The sequence below is a fragment of the Salmo salar genome, chromosome 26, assembly GCF_965601325.2.
Source record: "Salmo salar chromosome 26, fSalSal1, whole genome shotgun sequence".
NCBI classification, from domain to species: domain Eukaryota; kingdom Metazoa; phylum Chordata; class Actinopteri; order Salmoniformes; family Salmonidae; genus Salmo; species Salmo salar.
In genome coordinates this window covers 47,440,001-47,464,561 of record NC_138316.1, presented here as the reverse complement: position 1 = coordinate 47,464,561, position 24,561 = coordinate 47,440,001, and the positions used below count along the sequence as shown (strand labels likewise).

The 24,561-nt window shown below is 42.5% G+C and overlaps 1 protein-coding gene across 4 annotated transcripts in view; it reads left to right on the top strand.

Annotated features, from left to right (window-relative positions):
- The window catches only part of LOC106561750 (homer protein homolog 2), a 108,939-nt gene that overhangs the window by 67,137 nt on the left and 17,241 nt on the right, over window positions 1-24,561 (top strand). For all 4 annotated transcript variants that reach the window (XM_082969787.1, XM_082969786.1, XM_082969788.1 and 1 more), the window contains exons 3-7: window positions 1,243-1,374; window positions 2,915-3,007; window positions 10,183-10,322; window positions 12,751-12,907; window positions 23,321-23,431. In XM_082969787.1, coding sequence (XP_082825913.1) covers window positions 1,243-1,374; window positions 2,915-3,007; window positions 10,183-10,322; window positions 12,751-12,907; window positions 23,321-23,431 — 633 coding nt within the window. The remainder of the gene's footprint in view (window positions 1-1,242; window positions 1,375-2,914; window positions 3,008-10,182; window positions 10,323-12,750; window positions 12,908-23,320; window positions 23,432-24,561) is intronic.

The following is a 24,561-nucleotide window of genomic DNA, read 5'->3' as shown; positions in this document are numbered from 1 at the left end:
TGTTGTTCTGCACAGTGGGATAATGTGTGTCTTGGCCAGCCCAGTCCCAGCCAGAACCAACAGTAATATAATACAGTGCCGTGACAAAATATTGGCCCCCCTTTCTAATTTTCTCTACTTTTGCATATTTCTTTATACTGGAATGTTGTCAGATCTTCAACCAAAACCTAATATTAGATAAAGGGAACCTGAGTGAATAAATAACACAACAATTTGCATACTTATTTAATTTATTTGATGAACAAAGTTATGCAACACTCAATGCCCCAGTGTGTAAAAGTAATCGCCCCCAAGGACACTCAATAACTGGTGCCACCTTCAGCTGCAATGACTCCAACCAAACGTTTCCTGTAGTTTCTTGATCAGTCTCTCACGTCGCTGTGGAGGGTTTTTTGGCCCACTCTTCCATGCAGAACTGCTGTAACTCGGCGACGTTTTGGGGTTTTCAAGCATGAACTGTTCGTTTCAAGTCCTGCCACAACATCTCAGTTGGGATTAGGTCTGGACTTTGACTAGGCCATTCCAAAACTTCAAATGTGTTTTGCTTTTTAGCCATTTTCATGTAGACTTGATGTTTTGGATCGTTGTCTTGCTGCGTGGCCCAGCTGTGCTTCAGCTCACAGACAGATGGTCTGACACTCTCCTGGAAAATGATCTGATACAGAGCAGAATTCACGGTTCCTTCTATTAAGGCAGGTTGCTTAGGTCCTGAGGCAGCAAAGCATCTCCAAACCATCACACTACCACCACCATGCTTGACCGTTGGTATGAGGTTCTGGGGAATGCAGTGTTTGGTTTTCGCCAGGCATAATTGGACCCATGTCATCCAAAAAGTTATACTTTTAACTCATATGTCCGTAGAACATTCTTCCAAGAGTCTTGATGATCATCCAGGTGCTTTTTGACAAACTGGAGTCAACTTTTTGGGCGAGATGGGTCCCATTATGTCTGGCGAAAACCAAAGGACTTCAGGGGCTTATTCTGTTGCAAAAAGTTTTGTCAATGGAATGAAATAGGTAGGGATCTACCTGAATTTGTCCAATAGAAACTCTTGTTTTAGTGTTTGGACTGATGATTATTACACCCCAGGTGCAAAACTGTGGCCCACTGAGGTTTCCCAAACTGTTTGTGCTTTGACCCTTTTCCATGTCCCAGTGGCCCAGCAAGGCACTAACCCCCTCAAGCTGCTCCAGGGGCACCACCACATCTCCTACTAACGTGTCATTTCCTGTCTCCCTTCAGGTGATCATCAACAGCACCATCACCCCCAACATGACCTTCACCAAGACCTCCCAGAAGTTTGGCCAATGGGCTGACAGCAGAGCCAACACAGTGTTCGGACTGGGGTTCGCCTCCGAGCAGCAGCTGGCCAAGGTACTGATTGATTGATTGATTTTCTGTTACAATTTTTAAAAGACAAAGCTATTCCGTCACTACCGGCAACATAAAGCCGTTCCGTCACTACCGTAAAGCCGTTCCGTCACTACCGGCAACATAATGCCATTCCGTCACTACCGGCAACATAAAGACGTTCCGTTACTACCGGCAACATAAAGACGTTCCGTCACTACCGGCAACATAATGCCATTCCGTCACTACCGGCAACATAAAGACGTTCCGTTACTACCGGCAACATAAAGACGTTCCGTCACTACCGGCAACACAAAGCCATTCCGTCACTACCGGCAACATAAAGACGTTCCGTCACTACCGGCAACATAAAGACGTTCCGTCACTACCGGCAACATAAAGACGTTCCGTCACTACCGGCAACATAAAGACGTTCCGTCACTACGGGCAACACAAAGCCGTTCCGTCACTACCGGCAACATAAAGACGTTCCGTCACTACCGGCAACATAAAGACGTTCCGTTACTACCGGCAACATAAAGACGTTCCGTCACTACCGGCAACATAAAGCCGTTCCGTCACTACCGGCAACATAAAGACGTTCCGTCACTACCGGCAACATAAAGCCATTCCGTCACTACCGGCAACATAAAGACGTTCCGTCACTACCGGCAACATAAAGCCGTTCCGTCACTACCGGCAACATAAAGACGTTCCGTCACTACCGGCAACATAAAGACGTTCCGTCACTACCGGCAACATAAAGACGTTCCGTCACTACCGGCAACATAATGCCATTCCGTCACTACCGGCAACATAAAGACGTTCCGTCACTACCGGCAACAGAAAGACGTTCCGTCACTACCGGCAACAGAAAGACGTTCCGTCACTACCGGCAACATAAAGACGTTCCGTCACTACCGGCAACATAATGCCATTCCGTCACTACCGGCAACATAAAGACGTTCCGTCACTACCGGCAACATAAAGCCATTCCGTCACTACCGGCAACATAAAGACGTTCCGTCACTACCGGCAACATAATGCCATTCCGTCACTACCGGCAACATAAAGACGTTCCGTCACTACCGCTGTGTTTGTATTGTACCTGTCTGTGTGTTTCTTTGGTCCAGTATTTGTTATTGTTGTTGTTTGGGAACCACCTTGGATATGAGATGATTAATTATCTCATGGGATTTTATCCTTCACATATCTTACAATGAATAAATATTAGATAGTCTAGTTTGTCTCTCTGTCCCTGAGCTCATCATGTCAGAGTAACTCACCTCACCTACACCATGGTTACATCCCAAATGGCACCCGATTCCCTCTATAGTGCACTACTTTTGACTAAGGCCTATAGGGCCAATGGTGCACTACTTTTGACTAAGGCCTATAGGGCCAATGTTGCACTACTTTTGATCAGGTTCCATTTGGGACATGTGATTACATCATCATTAAGCGACACACACATCGCTTGTATCCAGTGATGTGTTTTTATATTTTCATTTGAACTTGTATTAATCAATCTTTTTCTTTGTTTATTTTTCTCATCTTGTTTCAGTTTGCTGAGAAGTTCCAGGAAGTGAAGGAAGCAGCGAAGCTCGCCAGGGACAAGTCACAGGAGAAGATGGAGACATCGAGTAACAATTCCCAGGTAACATACGGGCACACACACAGAGGCACGCACACAGACACATGGTCACACACATGCACACACACATGCACAAACACACACACACCGATAATAACATGTGAGGAAGCGGTGAATTGCACACACACACGGTCAGTAGCACACATACACACGCATGTGCACAGATACATACATACAGTTGAAGTCGGAAGTTTACATACACTTATGTTGGAGTCATTAACTTGTTTTTCAATCACTCCACAAATTTCTTGTTAACAAACTATAGTTTTGGCAAATCAGTTAGGACATCTACTTTGTGCATGAGTCATTTTTCAAACAATTTTTACAGACAGATTATTTCACTTATAATTCACTGTATAACAATTCCAGTGGGTCAGAAGTTTACATACACTAAGTTGACTGTGCCTTTAAACAGCTTGGAAAATTCCAGAAAATGATGTCATGGCTTTAGAAGCTTCTGATAGGCTAATTGACATCATTTGAGTCAATTGGAGGTGTACCTGTGGATGTATTTCAAGGCCTACCTTCAAACTCAGTGACTCTTTGCTTGACATCATGGCTGATTTCTTTTGATTTTCCCAAGTCCTATAGACCTCCACAAGTCTGGTTCATCCTTGGGAGCAATTTCCAAATGCCTGAAGGTACCACGTTCATCTGTACAAACAATAGTACGCAAGTATAAACACCATGGGACCACGCAGCCGTCATACCGCTCAGGAAGGAGACGCATTCTGTCTCCTAGAGATGAACGTACTTTAGTGCGAAAAGCACAAATCAATCCCAGAACAACAGCAAAGGACCTTGTGAAGATGCTGGAGGAAACAGGTACAAAAGTATCTATATCCACAGTTTAACGAGTCCTATATCGACATAACCTGAAAGGCCGCTCAGCAAGGAAGAAGCCATTGCTCTAAAACCGCCATAAAAAAGACAGACTACGGTTTGCAACTGCACATGGGGACAAAGACCGTACTTTTTAGAGAAATGTCCTCTGGTCTAATGAAACAAAAATAGAACTGTTTGGCCATAATGACCATCGTTATGTTTGAAGGAACAAGGGGGAGACTTGCAAGCCGAAGAACACCATCCCAACCGTGAAGCACGGGGGTGGCAGCATCATGTTGTGGGGGGGCTGCAGGAGGGACTGGTGCACTTCACAAAATAGATGGCATCATGAGGTAGGACAATTATCTTGATATATTGAAGCAACATCTCAAGACATCAGTCAGGAAGATAAAGCTTGGTCGCAAATGGGTCTTCCAAATGGACAATGACCCCAAGCATACTTCCAAAGTTGTGGTAAAATGGCTTAAGGAAAACAAAGTCAAGGTATTGGAGTGGCCATCACAAAGCCCTGACCTCAATCCCATAGAAAATTTGTGGGCAGAACTGAAAAAGCGTGCGTGAGCAAGGAGGCCTACAAACCTGACTCAGTTACACCAGCTCTGTCAGGAGGAATGGGACAAAATTCACCCAACTTATTGTGGGAAGCTTGTGCAAGGCTTTCTAAAATGTTTGACCCAAGTTAAACAATTTAAAGGCAATGCCACCAAATACTAATTGAGTGTATGTAAACTTCTGACCCACTGGGAATGTGATGAAAGACATAAAAGCTGAAATAAATCATTCTCTCTACTATTATATTGACATTTCACATTCTTAAAATAAAATGGTGATCCTAACTGACCTAAGACAGGGAATTTTTACTCGGATTAAATGTCAAGAATTGTGAAAACTGAGTTTAAATGTATTTGGCTAAGGTGTATGTAAACTTCTGACTTCAACTGTACATACACACACTCAGTAATGACTGACTAGATGTAGTAAAGTGATACTTGGGGTGTGGGGGTCAAAGGTGACAGGGAGTCACTTATCATCTGCCAGCCGCCAAACAGACACATAATCTACCCTGGGAGGGAGAGAGAGAGGCTGTAATGTGATGGGTCAGAGCTGTAAAAAGTCTGCTGGATGTGTTACATAATATCTCATCAACAGCCTGAGGACAGTATTTTGACTGCCAGTTCTATTCTAACATGTCATCTCATTAGTATTCTGACTGCCAGTTCTATTCTAACATGTCATCTCATTAGTATTCTGACTGCCAGTTCTATTCTAACATGTCATCTCATTAGTATTCTGACTGCCAGTTCTATTCTAACATGTCATCCATCTCGTTAGTATTCTGACTGCCAGTTCTATTCTAACGTGTCATCTCATTAGTATTCTGACTGCCAGTTCTATTCTAACGTGTCATCTCATTAGTATTCTGACTGCCAGTTCTATTCTAACGTGTCATCTCATTAGTATTCTGACTGCCAGTTCTATTCTAACGTGTCATCTCATTAGTATTCTGACTGCTAGTTCTATTCTAACGTGTCATCTCATTAGTATTCTGACTGTCAGTTCTATTCTAACGTGTCATCCATCTCATTAGTATTCTGACTGCCAGTTCTATTCTAACGTGTCATCTCATTAGTATTCTGACTGTCAGTTCTATTCTAACATGTCATCCATCTCATTAGTATTCTGACTGCCAGTTCTATTCTAACGTGTCATCTCATTAGTATTCTGACTGCCAGTTCTATTCTAACATGTCATCTCATTAGTATTCTGACTGCCAGTTCTATTCTAACATGTCATCTCATTAGTATTCTGACTGCCAGTTCTATTCTAACGTGTCATCTCATTAGTATTCTGACTGCCAGTTCTATTCTAACGTGTCATCCATCTCATTAGTATTCTGACTGCCAGTTCTATTCTAACGTGTCATCTCATTAGTATTCTGACTGCCAGTTCTATTCTAACATGTCATCTCATTAGTATTCTGACTGCCAGTTCTATTCTAACGTGTCATCTCATTAGTATTCTGACTGCCAGTTCTATTCTAACGTGTCATCCATCTCATTAGTATTCTGACTGTCAGTTCTATTCTAACGTGTCATCTCATTAGTATTCTGACTGTCAGTTCTATTCTAATATGTCATCTCATTAGTATTCTGACTGCCAGTTCTATTCTAACATGTCATCTCATTAGTATTCTGACTGTCAGTTCTATTCTAATATGTCATCTCATTAGTATTCTGACTGCCAGTTCTATTCTAACATGTCATCTCATTAGTATTCTGACTGTCAGTTCTATTCTAACATGTCATCTCATTAGTATTCTGACTGTCAGTTCTATTCTAACATGTCATCTCATTAGTATTCTGACTGTCAGTTCTATTCTAACATGTCATCTCATTAGTATTCTGACTGTCAGTTCTATTCTAACATGTCATCTCATTAGTATTCTGACTGTCAGTTCTATTCTAACATGTCATCTCATTAGTATTCTGACTGTCAGTTCTATTCTAACATGTCATCTCATTAGTATTCTGACTGTGTACACTCTCTGGATGTATTGGTTTGAGGCCCAAATGGAACCCTATCCACTATGTAGTACACTACTTTTGACCAGAGCCCATGACAACCGTAGCATGTGTTCTCTTTATTTAGTCAGACATCAGATCGTTTAATCACGTTCATATTCAGAGGAAACTGAACTCTTTTACTCTCCATTTATTAGATAAAGTTGAATAGGCTTTTTAATTTGCATAGATAATTATTTAATATGTGCAGTACTGGGCTGTAATGATAATATCTTCCTTCATTAATTAGCAGTAGTTGATTGTTTTTGGATTTATAATCTCTCTTCAACAGAGCTACGTAAACATAACTGGTACCTTTTAGAATCTGTGGGGAAGGAATGGGAATGCGTGGGCTAACGAGCAGCAGTAGTTCCTGTGTTTGGGTTTTTCATCACTGGTTATTTGGACAAATCACGATTTCGCACGTGTTAGCATCTTTCAAATTTCGGAAGGGGACTTTCGGCCCATAATTTGTTGAGAGAGGGTGGAGCTCCTCGTTCTAGCATCTCTTAATCCCCTCAGCTATGGACCCAGAAATGAGACGAGCAGCTGACCAATTACGTGAGACTTTAGTTCTGGGTTAACCGAGATGGTTGTATTCATTAATATATTGCTGGTTTACCTGATAAAACCCTTGCAACACATGGCACAGAGAGGAGAGGATGGGTGTGTCCTAAATAGCACCCTATTCCATATATTCTATTCCACTACTTCTGACCAGAGCCAAACTCAAGTGAACACTTATTGGAGATTCTGGAGCGCTGCCTGAGACAGTGTTTGCCACCACCATCAACACCCTATTAAGACACTTTATGTTGGTGTTTCCTTTATTTTGGTGGTAACCAATATGTGTCCCAAATGGCTCCCTATTAGCCCTGGTCAAAAGTAGTGCGCTCAATAGGGAATAGGGTGCCATTCGGGATGCAAAGGTGGTTTGAGAGGTGTTTTTCTAGCCTCTCACCCAGACAGCCTTAGCCTGCCAGGTCTGCTCAGTACTGTCTAACTGTTACTATATATGTGTCCCAAATGGAACCCTATTCCCCATAGACCCTGGTCTAACGTAGTGCACTATATAGGGAATAGGGTGCCATTTGGGATGTAGTCTACGGTGTTTCAGAGCTGTTCAGTACTAACTAGCTGTTACTATAACTACATGGTGTTTCAGAGCTGTGCAGTACTAACTAGCTGTTACTATAGCTACATGGTGTTTCAGAGCTGTTCAGTACTAACTAGCTGTTACTATAACTACATGGTGTTTCAGAGCTGTTCAGTACTAACTAGCTGTTACTATAACTACATGGTGTTTCAGAGCTGTTCAGTACTAACTAGCTGTTACTATAACTACATGGTGTTTCAGAGCTGTTCAGTACTAACTAGCTGTTACTATCTGACTGTTACTATAACTACATGGTATTTCAGAGCTGTTCAGTACTAACTAGCTGTTACTATAACTACATGGTGTTTCAGAGCTGTTCGGTACTAACTAGCTGTTACTATAACTACATGGTGTTTCAGAGCTGTTCAGTACTAACTAGCTGTTACTATAACTACATGGTGTTTCAGAGCTGTTCAGTACTAACTAGCTGTTACTATAGCTACATGGTGTTTCAGAGCTGTTCAGTAGTAACTAGCTGTTACTATAACTACATGGTGTTTCAGAGCTGCTCAGTACTAACTAGCTGTTACTATCTGACTGTTACTATAACTACATGGTGTTTCAGAGCTGTTCAGTACTAACTAGCTGTTACTATAACTACATGGTGTTTCAGAGCTGTTCAGTACTAACTAGCTGTTACTATAACTACATGGTGTTTCAGAGCTGTTCAGTACTAACTAGCTGTTACTATAACTACATGGTGTTTCAGAGCTGTTCAGTACTAACTAGCTGTTACTATAACTACATGGTCTTTCAGAGCTGTTCAGTACTAACTAGCTGTTACTATAACTACATGGTGTTTCAGAGCTGTTCGGTACTAACTAGCTGTTACTATAACTACATGGTGTTTCAGAGCTGTTCAGTACTAACTAGCTGTTACTATAACTACATGGTGTTTCAGAGCTGTTCAGTACTAACTAGCTGTTACTATAGCTACATGGTGTTTCAGAGCTGTTCAGTACTAACTAGCTGTTACTATAACTACATGGTGTTTCAGAGCTGCTCAGTACTAACTAGCTGTAACTATCTGACTGTTACTATAACTACATGGTGTTTCAGAGCTGTTCAGTACTAACTAGCTGTTACTATCTGACTGTTACTATAACTACATGGTGTTTCAGAGCTGTTCAGTACTAACTAGCTGTTACTATAACTACATGGTGTTTCAGAGCTGTTCAGTACTAACTAGCTGTTACTATCTGACTGTTACTATAACTACATGGTATTTCAGAGCTGTTCAGTACTAACTAGCTGTTACTATAAGTACATGGTGTTTCAGAGCTGTTCGGTACTAACTAGCTGTTACTATAACTACATGGTGTTTCAGAGCTGTTCAGTACTAACTAGCTGTTACTATAACTACATGGTGTTTCAGAGCTGTTCAGTACTAACTAGCTGTTACTATAACTACATGGTGTTTCAGAGCTGTTCAGTACTAACTAGCTGTTACTATAACTACATGGTGTTTCAGAGCTGTTCAGTAGTAACTAGCTGTTACTATAACTACATGGTGTTTCAGAGCTGATCAGTACTAACTAGCTGTTACTATCTGACTGTTACTATAACTACATGGTGTTTCAGAGCTGTTCAGTACTAACTAGCTGTTACTATAACTACATGGTGTTTCAGAGCTGTTCAGTACTAACTAGCTGTTACTATAACTACATGGTGTTTCAGAGCTGCTCAGTACTAACTAGCCTTTACTATCTGACTGTTACTATAACTACATGGTGTTTCAGAGCTGTTCAGTACTAACTAGCTGTTACTATAACTACATGGTGTTTCAGAGCTGTTCAGTACTAACTAGCTGTTACTATAACTACATGGTGTTTCAGAGCTGTTCAGTACTAGCTAGCTGTTACTATAACTACATGGTGTTTCAGAGCTGTTCAGTACTAACTAGCTGTTACTATAACTACATTGTCTTTCAGAGCTGTTCAGTACTAACTAGCTGTTACTATAACTACATGGTGTTTCAGAGCTGTTCGGTACTAACTAGCTGTTACTATAACTACATGGTGTTTCAGAGCTGTTCAGTACTAACTAGCTGTTACTATAACTACATGGTGTTTCAGAGCTGTTCAGTACTAACTAGCTGTTACTATCTGACTGTTACTATAACTACATGGTGTTTCAGAGTTGTTCAGTACTAACTAGCTGTTACTATAACTACATGGTGTTTCAGAGCTGTTCAGTACTAACTAGCTGTTACTATCTGACTGTGACTATAACTACATGGTGTTTCAGAGCTGTTCAGTACTAACTAGCTGTTACTATCTGACTGTTACTATAACTACATGGTGTTTCAGCGCTGTTCAGTACTAACTAGCTGTTACTATCTGACTGTTACTATAACTACATGGTGTTTCAGAGCTGTTCAGTACTAACTAGCTGTTACTATCTGACTGTTACTATAACTACATGGTGTTTAAGAGCTGTTCAGTACTAACTAGCTGTTACTATAACTACATGGTGTTTCAGAGCTGTTCAGTACTAACTAGCTGTTACTATCTGACTGTTACTATAACTACAGATGGCAGGAGTCAGACTCAGCTCTATGAAGCAGAATCATCCTCTGGTATCTGTCATGATAAATTCTCTTCCCCCTCATCCAGGAGTCGGGTCGTGAGACCCCCTCGTCCACCCAGGCCTCCAGCATCAACGGGACGGACGATGAGAAGATCTCCCACGGAGGACCGGAGACCGCAGCGCTGATGAGCGAGAATGACAAACTCAAGACCACTGTGGAACAGAGGTAAGGATGGAGGGGGAGAGGTAAGGAGGGAGGGAGAGAGGTAAGGAGGGAGAGGTAAGGAGGGAGGGGTAGGGAGGGAGGGGTAGGGGAAGAGTTAAGGGGGAGAGATAAGGAGGGAGGGAGGGAGAGAGGTAAGGAGGGAGAGGTAAGGAGGGAGGAAGGGGTGTGGGAGAGTTTAGGAGGGAGGTAGGGTGAGAGGTAAGGAGGGAGGTAGGGTGAGAGGTAAGGACGGAGGGAGGATAGAGGGAGGGATTGGAGGACGGAGGGTAGGGGGAGAGGTAAGGAAGGAGGGAGGGAGGGTTGGGGGAGATGAGAGGTAAGGAGGAGTGAGGGGGAAAGGTAAGAGGTAAGGAGGGAGGGGTAGGGGAGAGGGAGGGAGGGGTAAGGAGGTAAGGAGGGAGGGGTAGGGGAGAGTGAGGGAGGGGTAAGGAGGTAGGGGGAGTGGTAGATAAGGAGGGAGAGATAGAGGTAGGTAAGGAGAAGGGGTAGGGGAGAGGTAGATAAGGAGGGAGGGATAGAGGTAGGTAAGGAGAGGGGGTAGGGAGTTACCAACAGACTCAAGACCACCGTGGAACAGAGGTCAGTAAACATTTCGACACACATCATAGAACGTGGAGAACCCACAGAACATTGAGTTCAGGTGAACTTAAAAGACCTTCAATACCCTAGTAGGTGGTGGTAATGGCAGGCCAAGTTTGAGGCTTTCCAGGTAGTTTACAAATCTCTAACAACATCAGCTTGCTGCAGAGAGATGGAAGGACTACAGACTGCTGAGAGCAGCGAAGACAGATTCTGTTACGTAAACCAACTGCCAGGGAATGATCTGACACATGATGTTGTAGAAAGTGGTGGTACGGGTTTGTCTGCATTCGTTAGTATGGAGCTAGATTTAACCCAACCAACCAGCCATGCACACTGAAAGAAACAGCCATCCACACTGAAATAAACAGCTATTCACACTGAAAGAAACAGCCATGCACACTGAAAGAAACAGCCATGCACACTGAAAGAAACAGCCATGCACACTGAAAGAAACAGCCATCCACACTGAAATAAACAGCTATTCACACTGAAATAAACAGCTATTCACACTGAAAGAAACAGCCATGCACACTGAAAGAAACAGCCATGCACACTGAAAGAAACAGCCATCCACACTGAAATAAACAGCTATTCACACTGAAATAAACAGCTATTCACACTGAAAGAAACAGCCATGCACACTGAAAGAAACAGCCATGCACACTGAAAGAAACAGCCATCCACACTGAAATAAACAGCTATTCACACTGAAATAAACAGCTATTCACACTGAAAGAAACAGCCATGCACACTGAAAGAAACAGCCATGCACACTGAAAGAAACAGCCATCCACACTGAAATAAACAGCTATTCACACTGAAATAAACAGCTATTCACACTGAAAGAAACAGCCATGCACACTGAAAGAAACAGCCATTCACAAGCAAGAACCATGTGACTTTATATGCATATTGGTAGGTTTTGACTCTAAATTAAGTTGAAAACATTAATCTATCTCTCCTCCCACTCTCTCTCGCTTGCTCTCTCTCTCTCCCTCTCTCCCCCTCTCTCTCTCTTCTCTCCCCCTCTCTCTCTCTTCTCCCCAACTATCTCTCTTTTCTCCCCCTCTCTCTTCTCCCCCTCTCTCTTCTCTCTTCTCCCCAACTCTCTCTCTTCTACCCCTCTCTCTCTCTCTTCTACCCTCTCTCTCTCTTCTACCCTCTCTCTCTCTTCTCCCCCTCTCTCTTCTCTCTTCTCCCCAACTCTCTCTCTTCTACCCCTCTCTCTCTCTCTTCTACCCTCTCTCTCTCTTCTACCCTCTCTCTCTCTTCTCCCCCTCTCTCTTCTCTCTTCTCCCCAACTCTCTCTCTTCTCCCCAACTCTCTCTCTTCTACCCCCGCTCTCTCTTCTACCCTCTCTCTCTCTTCTACCCCCTCTCTCTCTCTTCTACCCTCTCTCTCTCTTCTACCCCTCTCTCTCTCTCTTCTACCCTCTCTCTCTCTTCTACCCTCTCTCTCTCTACTACCCCCTCTCTCTCTCTTCTACCCTCTCTCTCTCTTCTACCCCTCTCTCTCTCTCTTCTACCCTCTCTCTCTCTTCTACCCTCTCTCTCTCTTCTCCCCCTCTCTCTTCTCTCTTCTCCCAACTCTCTCTCTTCTACCCCCTCTCTCTCTCTTCTACCCTCTCTCTCTCTTCTACCCCCTCTCTCTCTCTTCTACCCTCTCTCTCTCTTCTACCCCCTCTCTCTCTCTTCTACCCTCTCTCTCTCTTCTACCCTCTCTCTCTCTTCTCTTCTCTCCCCTCTCTTCTCTCCCCTTTCTTCTCCCCCCTCTCTCTCTTCTCTCCCCCTCTCTTCTCTCTCCTTTCTTCTCCCTCCTCTCTCTCTCTATTGTTTCTCCCCCCCAGTAACACCAATGCTAAGAAGTTGGAGACAGAACTCCAGACTCTACGGGACAGTAATGCTCGGCTGGTAGACGAGCTAACAGAGTCCTCCGCTAACGTAGAGATCTGGAAGAAACAACTCAGCACCTGCAAGGAGGAGAGCGACACACTGAGGGAAAAGGTAATACGGAGGGTCCTAAGTAGAGCTGTCTATATAGACACTATAGAGTATCCTACCATAGAGCTATCTACATAGACACTATAGAGGATCCTACCATAGAGCTATCTATATAGACACTATAGAGGATCCTACCATAGAGCTATCTATATAGACACTATAGAGGATCCTACCATAGAGCTATCTATATAGACACTATAGAGGATGCTACCATAGAGCTATCTATATAGACACTATAGAGGATCCTACCATAGAGCTATCTATATAGACACTATAGAGGATCCTACCATAGAGCTATCTATATAGACACTATAGAGGATCCTACCATAGAGCTATCTATATAGACACTATAGAGGATCCTACCATAGAGCTATCTATATAGACACTATAGAGGATCCTACCATAGAGCTATCTATATAGACACTATAGAGGATCCTACCATAGAGCTATCTATATAGACACTATAGAGGATCCTACCATAGAGCTATCTATATAGAGACACTGTAGAGTACCCTGCATAGAGCTATCTATATAGACACTATAGAGTATCCTACCATAGAGCTATCTATATAGACACTATAGAGGATCCTACCATAGAGCTATCTATATAGACACTATAGAGGATCCTACATAGAGCTATCTACATAGACACTATAGAGAATCCTACCATAGAGCTATCTATATAGACACTATAGAGGATTCTACCATAGAGCTATCTATATAGACACTATAGAGTATCCTACCATAGAGCTATCTATATAGACACTATAGAGTATCCTACCATAGAGCTATCTATATAGACACTATAGAGTATCCTACCATAGAGCTATCTATATAGACACTATAGAGGATCCTACCATAGAGCTATCTATATAGACACTATAGAGTATCCTACCATAGAGCTATCTATATAGACACTATAGAGTATCCTACCATAGAGCTATCTATATAGACACTATAGAGTATCCTACCATAGAGCTGTCTATATAGACACTATAGAGGATCCTACCATAGAGCTATCTATATAGACACTATAGAGTATCCTACCATAGAGCTATCTATATAGACACTATAGAGGACCCTACCATAGAGCTATCTATATAGACACTATAGAGGATCCTACCATAGAGCTATCTATATAGACACTATAGAGTATCCTACCATAGAGCTATCTATATAGACACTATAGAGTATCCTACCATAGAGCTATCTATATAGACACTATAGAGTATCCTACCATAGAGCTATCTATATAGACACTATAGAGTATCCTACCATAGAGCTATCTATATAGACACTATAGAGTATCCTACCATAGAGCTATCTATATAGACACTATAGAGTATCCTACCATAGAGCTATCTATATAGACACTATAGAGTATCCTACCATAGAGCTATCTATATAGACACTATAGAGGCTCCTACCATAGAGCTATCTATATAGACACTATAGAGGCTCCTACCATAGAGCTATCTATATAGACACTATAGAGGATCCTACCATAGAGCTATCTATATAGACACTATAGAGTATCCTACCATAGAGCTATCTATATAGACACTATAGAGGATCCTACCATAGAGCTATCTATATAGACACTATAGAGGGCCCTACGTAGAGCTATCTATATAGACACTATAGAGTATCCTACCATAGAGCTATCTATATAGACACTATAGAGGATCCTACCATAGAGCTATCTATATAGACACTATAGAGGATCCTACCATAGAGCTATCTATATAGACACTATAGAGGATCCTACCATAGAGCTATCTATATAGACACTATAGAGGATCCTACCATAGAGCTATCTATATAGACACTATAGAGTATCCTACCATAGAGCTGTCTATATAGACACTATAGAGGATCCTACCATAGAGCTATCTATATAGACACTATAGAGGATCCTACCATAGAGCTATCTATATAGACACTATAGAGTATCCTACCATAGAGCTATCTATATAGACACTATAGAGTATCCTACCATAGAGCTATCTATATAGACACTATAGAGTATCCTACCATAGAGCTATCTATATAGACACTATAGAGGATCCTACCATAGAGCTATCTATATAGACACTATAGAGGATCCTACCATAGAGCTATCTATATAGACACTATAGAGTATCCTACCATAGAGCTATCTATATAGACACTATAGAGTATCCTACCATAGAGCTATCTATATAGACACTATAGAGTATCCTACCATAGAGCTATCTATATAGACACTATAGAGGATCCTACCATAGAGCTATCTATATAGACACTATAGAGTATCCTACCATAGAGCTATCTATATAGACACTATAGAGTATCCTACCATAGAGCTATCTATATAGACACTATAGAGGATCCTACCATAGAGCTATCTATATAGACACTATAGAGGGCCCTACGTAGAGCTATCTATATAGACACTATAGAGGATCCTACCATAGAGCTATCTATATAGAGACACTATAGAGGATCCTACCATAGAGCTATCTATATAGACCCACTATAGAGTATCCTACCATAGAGCTATCTATATAGACACTATAGAGTATCCTACCATAGAGCTATCTATATAGACACTATAGAGGATCCTACCATAGAGCTATCTATATAGACACTATAGAGGGCCCTACGTAGAGCTATCTATATAGACACTATAGAGTATCCTACCATAGAGCTATCTATATAGACACTATAGAGTATCCTACCATAGAGCTATCTATATAGACACTATAGAGGATCCTACCATAGAGCTATCTATATAGACACTATAGAGGGCCCTACGTAGAGCTATCTATATAGACACTATAGAGGATCCTACCATAGAGCTATCTATATAGAGACACTATAGAGGATCCTACCATAGAGCTATCTATATAGACCCACTATAGAGTATCCTACCATAGAGCTATCTATATAGACACTATAGAGTATCCTACCATAGAGCTATCTATATAGACACTATAGAGGATCCTACCATAGAGCTATCTATATAGACACTATAGAGGGCCCTACGTAGAGCTATCTACATAGACACTATAGAGGATCCTACCATAGAGCTATCTATATAGACACTATAGAGTATCCTACCATAGAGCTATGTATATAGACACTATAGAGTATCCTACCATAGAGCTATCTATATAGACACTATAGAGGATCCTACCATAGAGCTATCTATATAGACACTATAGAGGGCCCTACGTAGAGCTATCTATATAGACACTATAGAGGATCCTACCATAGAGCTATCTATATAGAGACACTATAGAGGATCCTACCATAGAGCTATCTATATAGACCCACTATAGAGTATCCTACCATAGAGCTATCTATATAGACACTATAGAGTATCCTACCATAGAGCTATCTATATAGACACTATAGAGGATCCTACCATAGAGCTATCTATATAGACACTATAGAGGGCCCTACGTAGAGCTATCTATATAGACACTATAGAGGATCCTACCATAGAGCTATCTATATAGACACTATAGAGTATCCTACCATAGAGCTATCTATATAGACACTATAGAGGATCCTACCATAGAGCTATCTATATAGACACTATAGAGGGCCCTACGTAGAGCTATCTATATAGACACTATAGATGATCCTACGTAGAGCTATCTATATAGACACTATAGAGGACCCTACCATAGAGCTATCTATATAGACACTATAGAGGATCCTACGTAGAGCTATCTATATAGACACTATAGAGGATCCTACGTAGAGCTATCTATACAGACACTATAGAGGATCCTACCATAGAGCTATCTATATAGACACTATAGAGGATCCTACGTAGAGCTATCTATATAGACACTATAGAGGATCCTACGTAGAGCTATCTATATAGACACTATAGAGTATCCTACCATAGAGCTATCTATATAGACACTATAGAGTATCCTACCATAGAGCTATCTATATAGACACTATAGAGGATCCTACCATAGAGCTATCTATATAGACTATAGAGGATCCTACCATAGAGCTATCTATATAGACACTATAGAGGATTCTACCATAGAGCTATCTATATAGACACTATAGAGGATCCTACCATAGAGCTATCTATATAGACACTATAGAGGATCCTACCATAGAGCTATCTATATAGACACTATAGAGGACCCTACCATAGAGCTATCTATATAGACACTATAGAGGATCCTACCATAGAGCTATCTATATAGACACTATAGAGGCTCCTACCATAGAGCTATCTATATAGACACTATAGAGGATCCTACCATAGAGCTATCTATATAGACACTATAGAGGATCCTACATAGAGCTATCTATATAGAGACACTATAGAGGATTCTACCATAGAGCTATCTATATAGACACTATAGAGTATCCTACCATAGAGCTATCTATATAGACACTATAGAGGGCCCTACGTAGAGCTATCTATATAGACACTATAGATGATCCTATGTAGAGCTATCTATATAGACACTATAGAGGACCCTACCATAGAGCTATCTATATAGACACTATAGAGGATCCTACGTAGAGCTATCTATATAGACACTATAGAGTATACTACCATAGAGCTATCTATATAGACCCACTACGGAGGATTCTACCATAGAGCTATCTACATAGACACTATAGAGGATCCTACCATAGAGCTATCTATATAGACACTATAGAGTATCCTACCATAGAGCTATCTATATAGACACTATAGAGTATCCTACCATAGAGCTATCTATATAGACCCACTATAGAGGATTCTACCATAGAGCTATCTACATAGACACTATAGAGGATCCTACCATAGAGCTATCTACATAGACACTATAGAGGATCCTACCATAGAGCTATCTATATAGACACTATAGAGGATCCTACCATAGAGCTATCTATATAGACACTATAGAGGATCCTACCATAGAGCTATCTATAATGACACTACAGAGCAACCTACCATAGAGCTATCTACATAGACACTATAGAGTATCCTACCATAGAGCTATCTATATAGACACTATAGAGTATCCTACCATAGAGCTATCTATATAGACACTATAGAGTATCCTACCATAGAGCTATCTATATAGACACTATAGAGGATCCTACCATAGAGCTATCTATATAGACACTATAGAGGATCCTACCATAGAGCTATCTATATAGACACTATAGAGTATCCTACCATAGAGCTATCTATATAGACACTATAGAGTATCCTACCATAGAGCTATCTATATAGACACTATAGAGTATCCTACCATAGAGCTATCTATATAGACACTATAGAGTATCCTACCATAGAGCTATCTATATAGACACTATAGAGGATCCTACCATAGAGCTATCTATATAGACACTATAGAGTATCCTACCATAGAGCTATCTATATAGACACTATAGAGTATCCTACCATAGAGCTATCTATATAGACACTATAGAGGATCCTACCATAGAGCTATCTATATAGACACTATAGAGGGCCCTACGTAGAGCTATCTATATAGACACTATAGAGGATCCTACCATAGAGCTATCTATATAGAGACACTATAGAGGATCCTACCATAGAGCTATCTATATAGACCCACTATAGAGTATCCTACCATAGAGCTATCTATATAGACACTATAGAGTATCCTACCATAGAGCTATCTATATAGACACTATAGAGGATCCTACCATAGAGCTATCTATATAGACACTATAGAGGGCCCTACGTAGAGCTATCTATATAGACACTATAGAGGATCCTACCATAGAGCTATCTATATAGACACTATAGAGTATCCTACCATAGAGCTATCTATATAGACACTATAGAGGATCCTACCATAGAGCTATCTATATAGACACTATAGAGGGCCCTACGTAGAGCTATTTATATAGACACTATAGATGATCCTACGTAGAGCTATCTATATAGACACTATAGAGGACCCTACCATAGAGCTATCTATATAGACACTATAGAGGATCCTACGTAGAGCTATCTATATAGACACTATAGAGGATCCTACGTAGAGCTATCTATACAGACACTATAGAGGATCCTACCATAGAGCTATCTATATAGACACTATAGAGGATCCTACGTAGAGCTATCTATATAGACACTATAGAGGATCCTACGTAGAGCTATCTATATAGACACTATAGAGTATCCTACCATAGAGCTATCTATATAGACACTATAGAGTATCCTACCATAGAGCTATCTATATATACACTATAGAGGATCCTACCATAGAGCTATCTATATAGACACTATAGAGGATCCTACCATAGAGCTATCTATATAGACACTATAGAGGATTCTACCATAGAGCTATCTATATAGACACTATAGAGGATGCTACCATAGAGCTATCTATATAGACACTATAGAGGACCCTACCATAGAGCTATCTATATAGACACTATAGAGGATCCTACCATAGAGCTATCTATATAGACACTATAGAGGATCCTACCATAGAGCTATCTATATAGACACTATAGAGGATCCTACCATAGAGCTATCTATATAGACACTATAGAGGATCCTACATAGAGCTATCTATATAGAGACACTATAGAGGATCCTACCATAGAGCTATCTATATAGACCCACTATAGAGGATCCTACCATAGAGCTATCTATATAGACACTATAGAGGGTCCTACATAGAGCTATCTACATATACACAATAGAGGCTCCTACCATAGAGCTATCTATATAGACACTATAGAGGATCCTACCATAGAGCTATCTATATAGACACTATAGAGGTTCCTACCATAGAGCTATCTATATAGACACTATAGAGGATCCTGCCATAGAGCTATCTATATAGACACTATAGAGGAACCTACCATAGAGCTATCTACATAGACACTATAGAGGATCCTACCATAGAGCTATCTACATAGAGACACTATAGAGTATCCTACCATAGAGCTATCTATATAGACACTATAGAGGATCCTACCATAGAGCTATCTATATAGACACTATAGAGGGCCCTACGTAGGGCCCTGCACAGTCTGGGTTTCCAGGACTGGGATTTTGACTTTGTGTTTGTCAGAATCATAGACCTGGGATGAATTTTTATTTTGTAGGGTAGGGTCCTCTATAGTGTCTATGTAGATAGCTCTATGGTAGGATCCTCTATAGTGTCTATGTAGACAGCTCTATGCAGGGTCCTCTATAGTGTCTCTATGTAGATAGCTCTATGCAGGATCCTCTATAGTGTCTCTATGTAGATAGCTCTATGTAGGGTCCTATATAGTGTCTATGTAGATAGCTCTATGTAGGGTCCTCTGTAGTGTCTCTATGTAGGGTCCTCTATAGTGTCTATGTAGATAGCTCTATGTAGGGTCCTCTATAGTGTCTCTATGTAGATAGCTCTATGTAGGGTACTCTATAGTGTCTCTATGTAGATAGCTCTACGCAGGGTCCTCTGTAGGGTCCTCTGTAGTGTCTCTATGTAGGGTCCTCTATAGTGTCGCTATGTAGGGTCCTCTATAGTGACTCTGAGTAGATAGCTCTATGTAGGGTCCTCTATAGTGTCTCTGAGTAGATAGCTCTATGTAGGGTCCTCTATAGTGTCTCTATGTAGATAGCTCTATGTAGGGTCCTCTATAGTGTCTATGTAGATAGCTCTATGTAGGGTCCTCTATAGTGTCTCTATGTAGATAGCTCTATGTAGGATCCTCTATAGTGTCTCTGTGTAGATAGCTCTATGTAGGTCTTCTATAGTGTCTCTATGTAGATAGCCCTATGTAGTGTCCTCTATAGTGTCAATGTAGATAGCTCTATGTAGGGTACTCTACAGTGTCTCTATGTAGATAGCTCTACGTAGGGTCCTCTATAGTGTCTCTATGTAGGGTCCTCTATAGTGTCTCTATGTAGGGTCCTCTATAGTGTCTCTGTGTAGATAGCTCTATGTAGGGTCATCTATAGTGTCTCTATGTAGATAGCTCTATGTAGGGTCCTCTATAGTGTCTCTGTGTAGATAGCTCTATGTAGGGTCCTCTATAGTGTCTCTATGTAGATAGCTCTATGTAGGGTCCTCTATAGTGTCTCTATGTAGATAGCTCTATGTAGGGTCCTCTATAGTGTCTATGTAGATAGCTCTATGTAGGGTCCTCTATAGTGTCTCTGTGTAGATAGCTCTATGTAGGGTCATCTATAGTGTCTCTATGTAGATAGCTCTACGTAGGGTCCTCTATAGTGTATATGTAGGGTCCTCTATAGTGTCTCTATGTAGGGTCCTCTATAATGTCTCTATGTAGACAGCTCTATGTAGGGTCCTCTATAGTGTCTCTATGTAGATAGCTCTATGTAGGGTCCTATATAGTGTCTATGTAGATAGCTCTATGTAGGGTCCTCTATAGTGTCTCTATGTAGGGTCCTCTATAGTGTCTATGTAGATAGCTCTATGTAGGGTCCTCTGTAGTGTCTCTATGTAGGGTCCTCTATAGTGTCTATGTAGATAGCTCTATGTAGGGTCCTCTATAGTGTCTCTATGTAGACAGCTCTATGTAGGGTCCTCTATAGTGTCTCTATGTAGATAGCTCTATGTAGGGTCCTCTATACTGTCTATGTAGATAGCTCTATGTAGGGTCCTCTATAGTGTCTCTACGTAGGGTCCTCTATAGTGTCTTTTTAGATAGTTCTATGTAGGGTCCTCTATAGTGTCTGGTGTCAGGTGAGTATGCAGGCCATGGAAGAACTGGGACATTTTCAGCTTCCAGGAATTGTGTACAGATCCTTGCGACATGGGACCGTGCATTATCATGCTGAAACATGAGGTGATGGTGGTGGATGAATGGCATGACAATGGGCATCAGTATCTGGTCACAGTATCTCTGTGCATTCAAACTGCCATTGATAAAATGCAATTGTGTTCGTTGTCCGTAGTTTATGCCTGCCCATACCATAACCCCACCTCCACCATGCAGCACTCTGTTCATAACGTTGACATCAGCAAAATGCTCATCCACACAACGCCATACACTCTGTCTGCCATCTACCCGGTACAGTTGAAATGTGATTAATCTGTGAAGAGCACACTTCTCCAGTGGCCAACCAACGGTGAGCATTTGCCCACGGAAGTCTGTTACGACGCCGAACTGCAGTCCGCTCAAAACCCCGGTGAGGACGACGAGCACGCAGATGAGCTTCCCTTAGACGGTTTCTGACAGTTTCTGCAGAAATTCTTTGGTTGTGCAAACCCACAGTTTCATTAGCTGGCAAGGTGGCTGGTCTCAGACGATCCCTCAGTTGAAGAAGCTGGATGTGGAGGTCCTGGGTTGGCGTGGTTACACATGGTCTGCGGTTGTGAGGCAGGTTGGACGCGGCTTATGGTAGAGAAATGAACATTACATTCTCGTACAACAGCTCTGTTGGACATTCCTGCAGTCAGCATGCCAATTGCACGCTCTCTCAAAACTTGAGACATCTTTGGTGTTGTGTTGTGACAAAACTGCCTATTTTAGACTGACTTTTTATTGTCCTCAGCACAAGGTGCACCTGTGTAATGATCATGCTGTTTAATCAGCTTCTTGATATGACACACACCTGTCAGATGGAAGGATTATTTTGGCAAAGGAGAAATGCTCACTAACAGGGATGTAAACACAATTGTGCACAAAATGTACGATCTCTCTCCTCTTGCTCCTCTTGCTCCTCTTTCTCCCCCTGCTCCTCTCTCTCCCTCTTGCTCCTCTCCTCCTCCTCCTCTCTCTCCTCCTGCTCCTCTCTCTCCCCTGCTCCTCTCTCCCCTGCTCCTCTCTCTCCTCCTCCTCCTCTCCTCCTCCTCTCCTCCTCTCTCTCCTCCTGCTCCTCTCTCCTCCTCCTCCTCTCTCCCCCTGCTCCTCTCTCCCCCTGCTCTCCCTCCTCCTCCTCTATATCTCCTCTCTCTCCTGCTCCTCTCTCCTCTTGCTCCTCTCTCCTCCTCCTCCTCTATAATCTCCTCCTGCTCTATATCTCCTCCTGTTCTATATCTCCCTCCTCCTCTCTCCTCCTCCTCTATATCTCCTCCTGCTCCTCTCTCCTCCTCCCCTATATCTCCTCCTGCTCCTCTCTCCTCCTCCTCCTCTCTCCTCCTGCTCTATATCTCCTCCTCCTCTCTCCTCCTCCTCTATATCTCCTCCTCCTCTCTCCTGCTCCTCTCTCCTCCTCCTCTCTCTCCTCCTGCTCTAAATCTCCTCCTCCTCTCTCCTCCTCCTCTCTCCTCCTCCTCTCTCTCCTCCTGCTCTATATCTCCTCCTCCTCTCTCCTCCTGCTCTAAATCTCCTCCTCCTCTCTCCTCCTCTATATTTCCTCCTGCTCCTCTCTCCTCCTCCTCTATATCTCCTCCTGCTCCTCTCTCCTCCTCCTCTATATCTCCTCCTGCTCTATATCTCCTCCTCCTCTCTCTCCTATAGATAGCAGAGTTGGAGTCTCAGTGTGAAAAGGCCAACGTGGAGAAGGAGAGGAACTCTAAGCTGACTGTACGAGTTCAGGAGCTGGAGACGGAGCTGCAGGACAAGGAACAGGTGGACACACACACACACACCCACACACGATCACTTATGCGCTCTCACACACACAAAACTCCCACAGACACACACACGGTCTCATATGACAAGCCTGTAGTTTTGCTGACAGACAATATGCAAATATAACCCCATTATCCCTAAGGGACATGTTATCTCTATTACCACTCTGCCTCTCCCCCTCTACCTGTCTCTCTCCCCCTCTACCTGTCTCTCTCCCCCTCTACCTGTCTCTCTCCCCCTCTACCTGTCTCTCTCCCCCTCTACCTGTCTCGTTCCCCCTCTACCTGTCTCTCTCCCCCTCTACCTGTCTCTCTCCCCCTCTACCTGTCTCGTTCCCCCTCTACCTGTCTCTCTCCCCCTCTACCTGTCTCTCTCCCCCTCTACCTGTCTCTCTCCCACTCTACCTCTCACTCTCCCACTCTACCTCTCACTCTCCCACTCTACCTGTCTCTCTACCTCTCTCTCTCCCCCTCTACCTCTCCCCCTCTACCTGTCTCGTTCCCCCTCTACCTGTCTCGTTCCCCCTCTACCTGTCTCTCTCCCCCTCTACCTGTCTCGTTCCCCCTCTACCTGTCTCGTTCCCCCTCTACCTGTCTCGTTCCCCCTCTACCTGTCTCTCTCCCCCTCTACCTGTCTCTCTCCCCCTCTACCTGTCTCTCTCCCCCTCTACCTGTCTCTCTCCCCCTCTACCTGTCTCATTCCCCCTCTACCTGTCTCGTTCCCCCTCTACCACTCTCTCTCCCACTCTACCTCTCTCTCTCCCACTCTACCTCTCACTCTCCCACTCTACCTGTCTCTCTACCTCTCTCTCTCCCCCTCTACCTCTCCCCCTCTACCTGTCTCTTTCCCACTCTACCTGTCTCTCTCCCCCTCTACCTGTCTCTCCCCGTCTCTTTCCCACTCTACCTTTCTCCCCCTCTACCTGTCTCTCTCCCACTCTACCTGTCTCTCTCCCCCTCTACCTGTCCCTCCCCATCTCTTTCCCACTCTACCTCTCTCCCCCTCTACCTGTCTCTTTCCCTCTACCTCTCTCCCCCTCCTCTCTACCTGTCTCTGTCTCTAAGGAGGGGATTATAGTCCAATAGAAGGTGGGTATTGTTGTGGGACCTTTGATGTCAGAACAATTA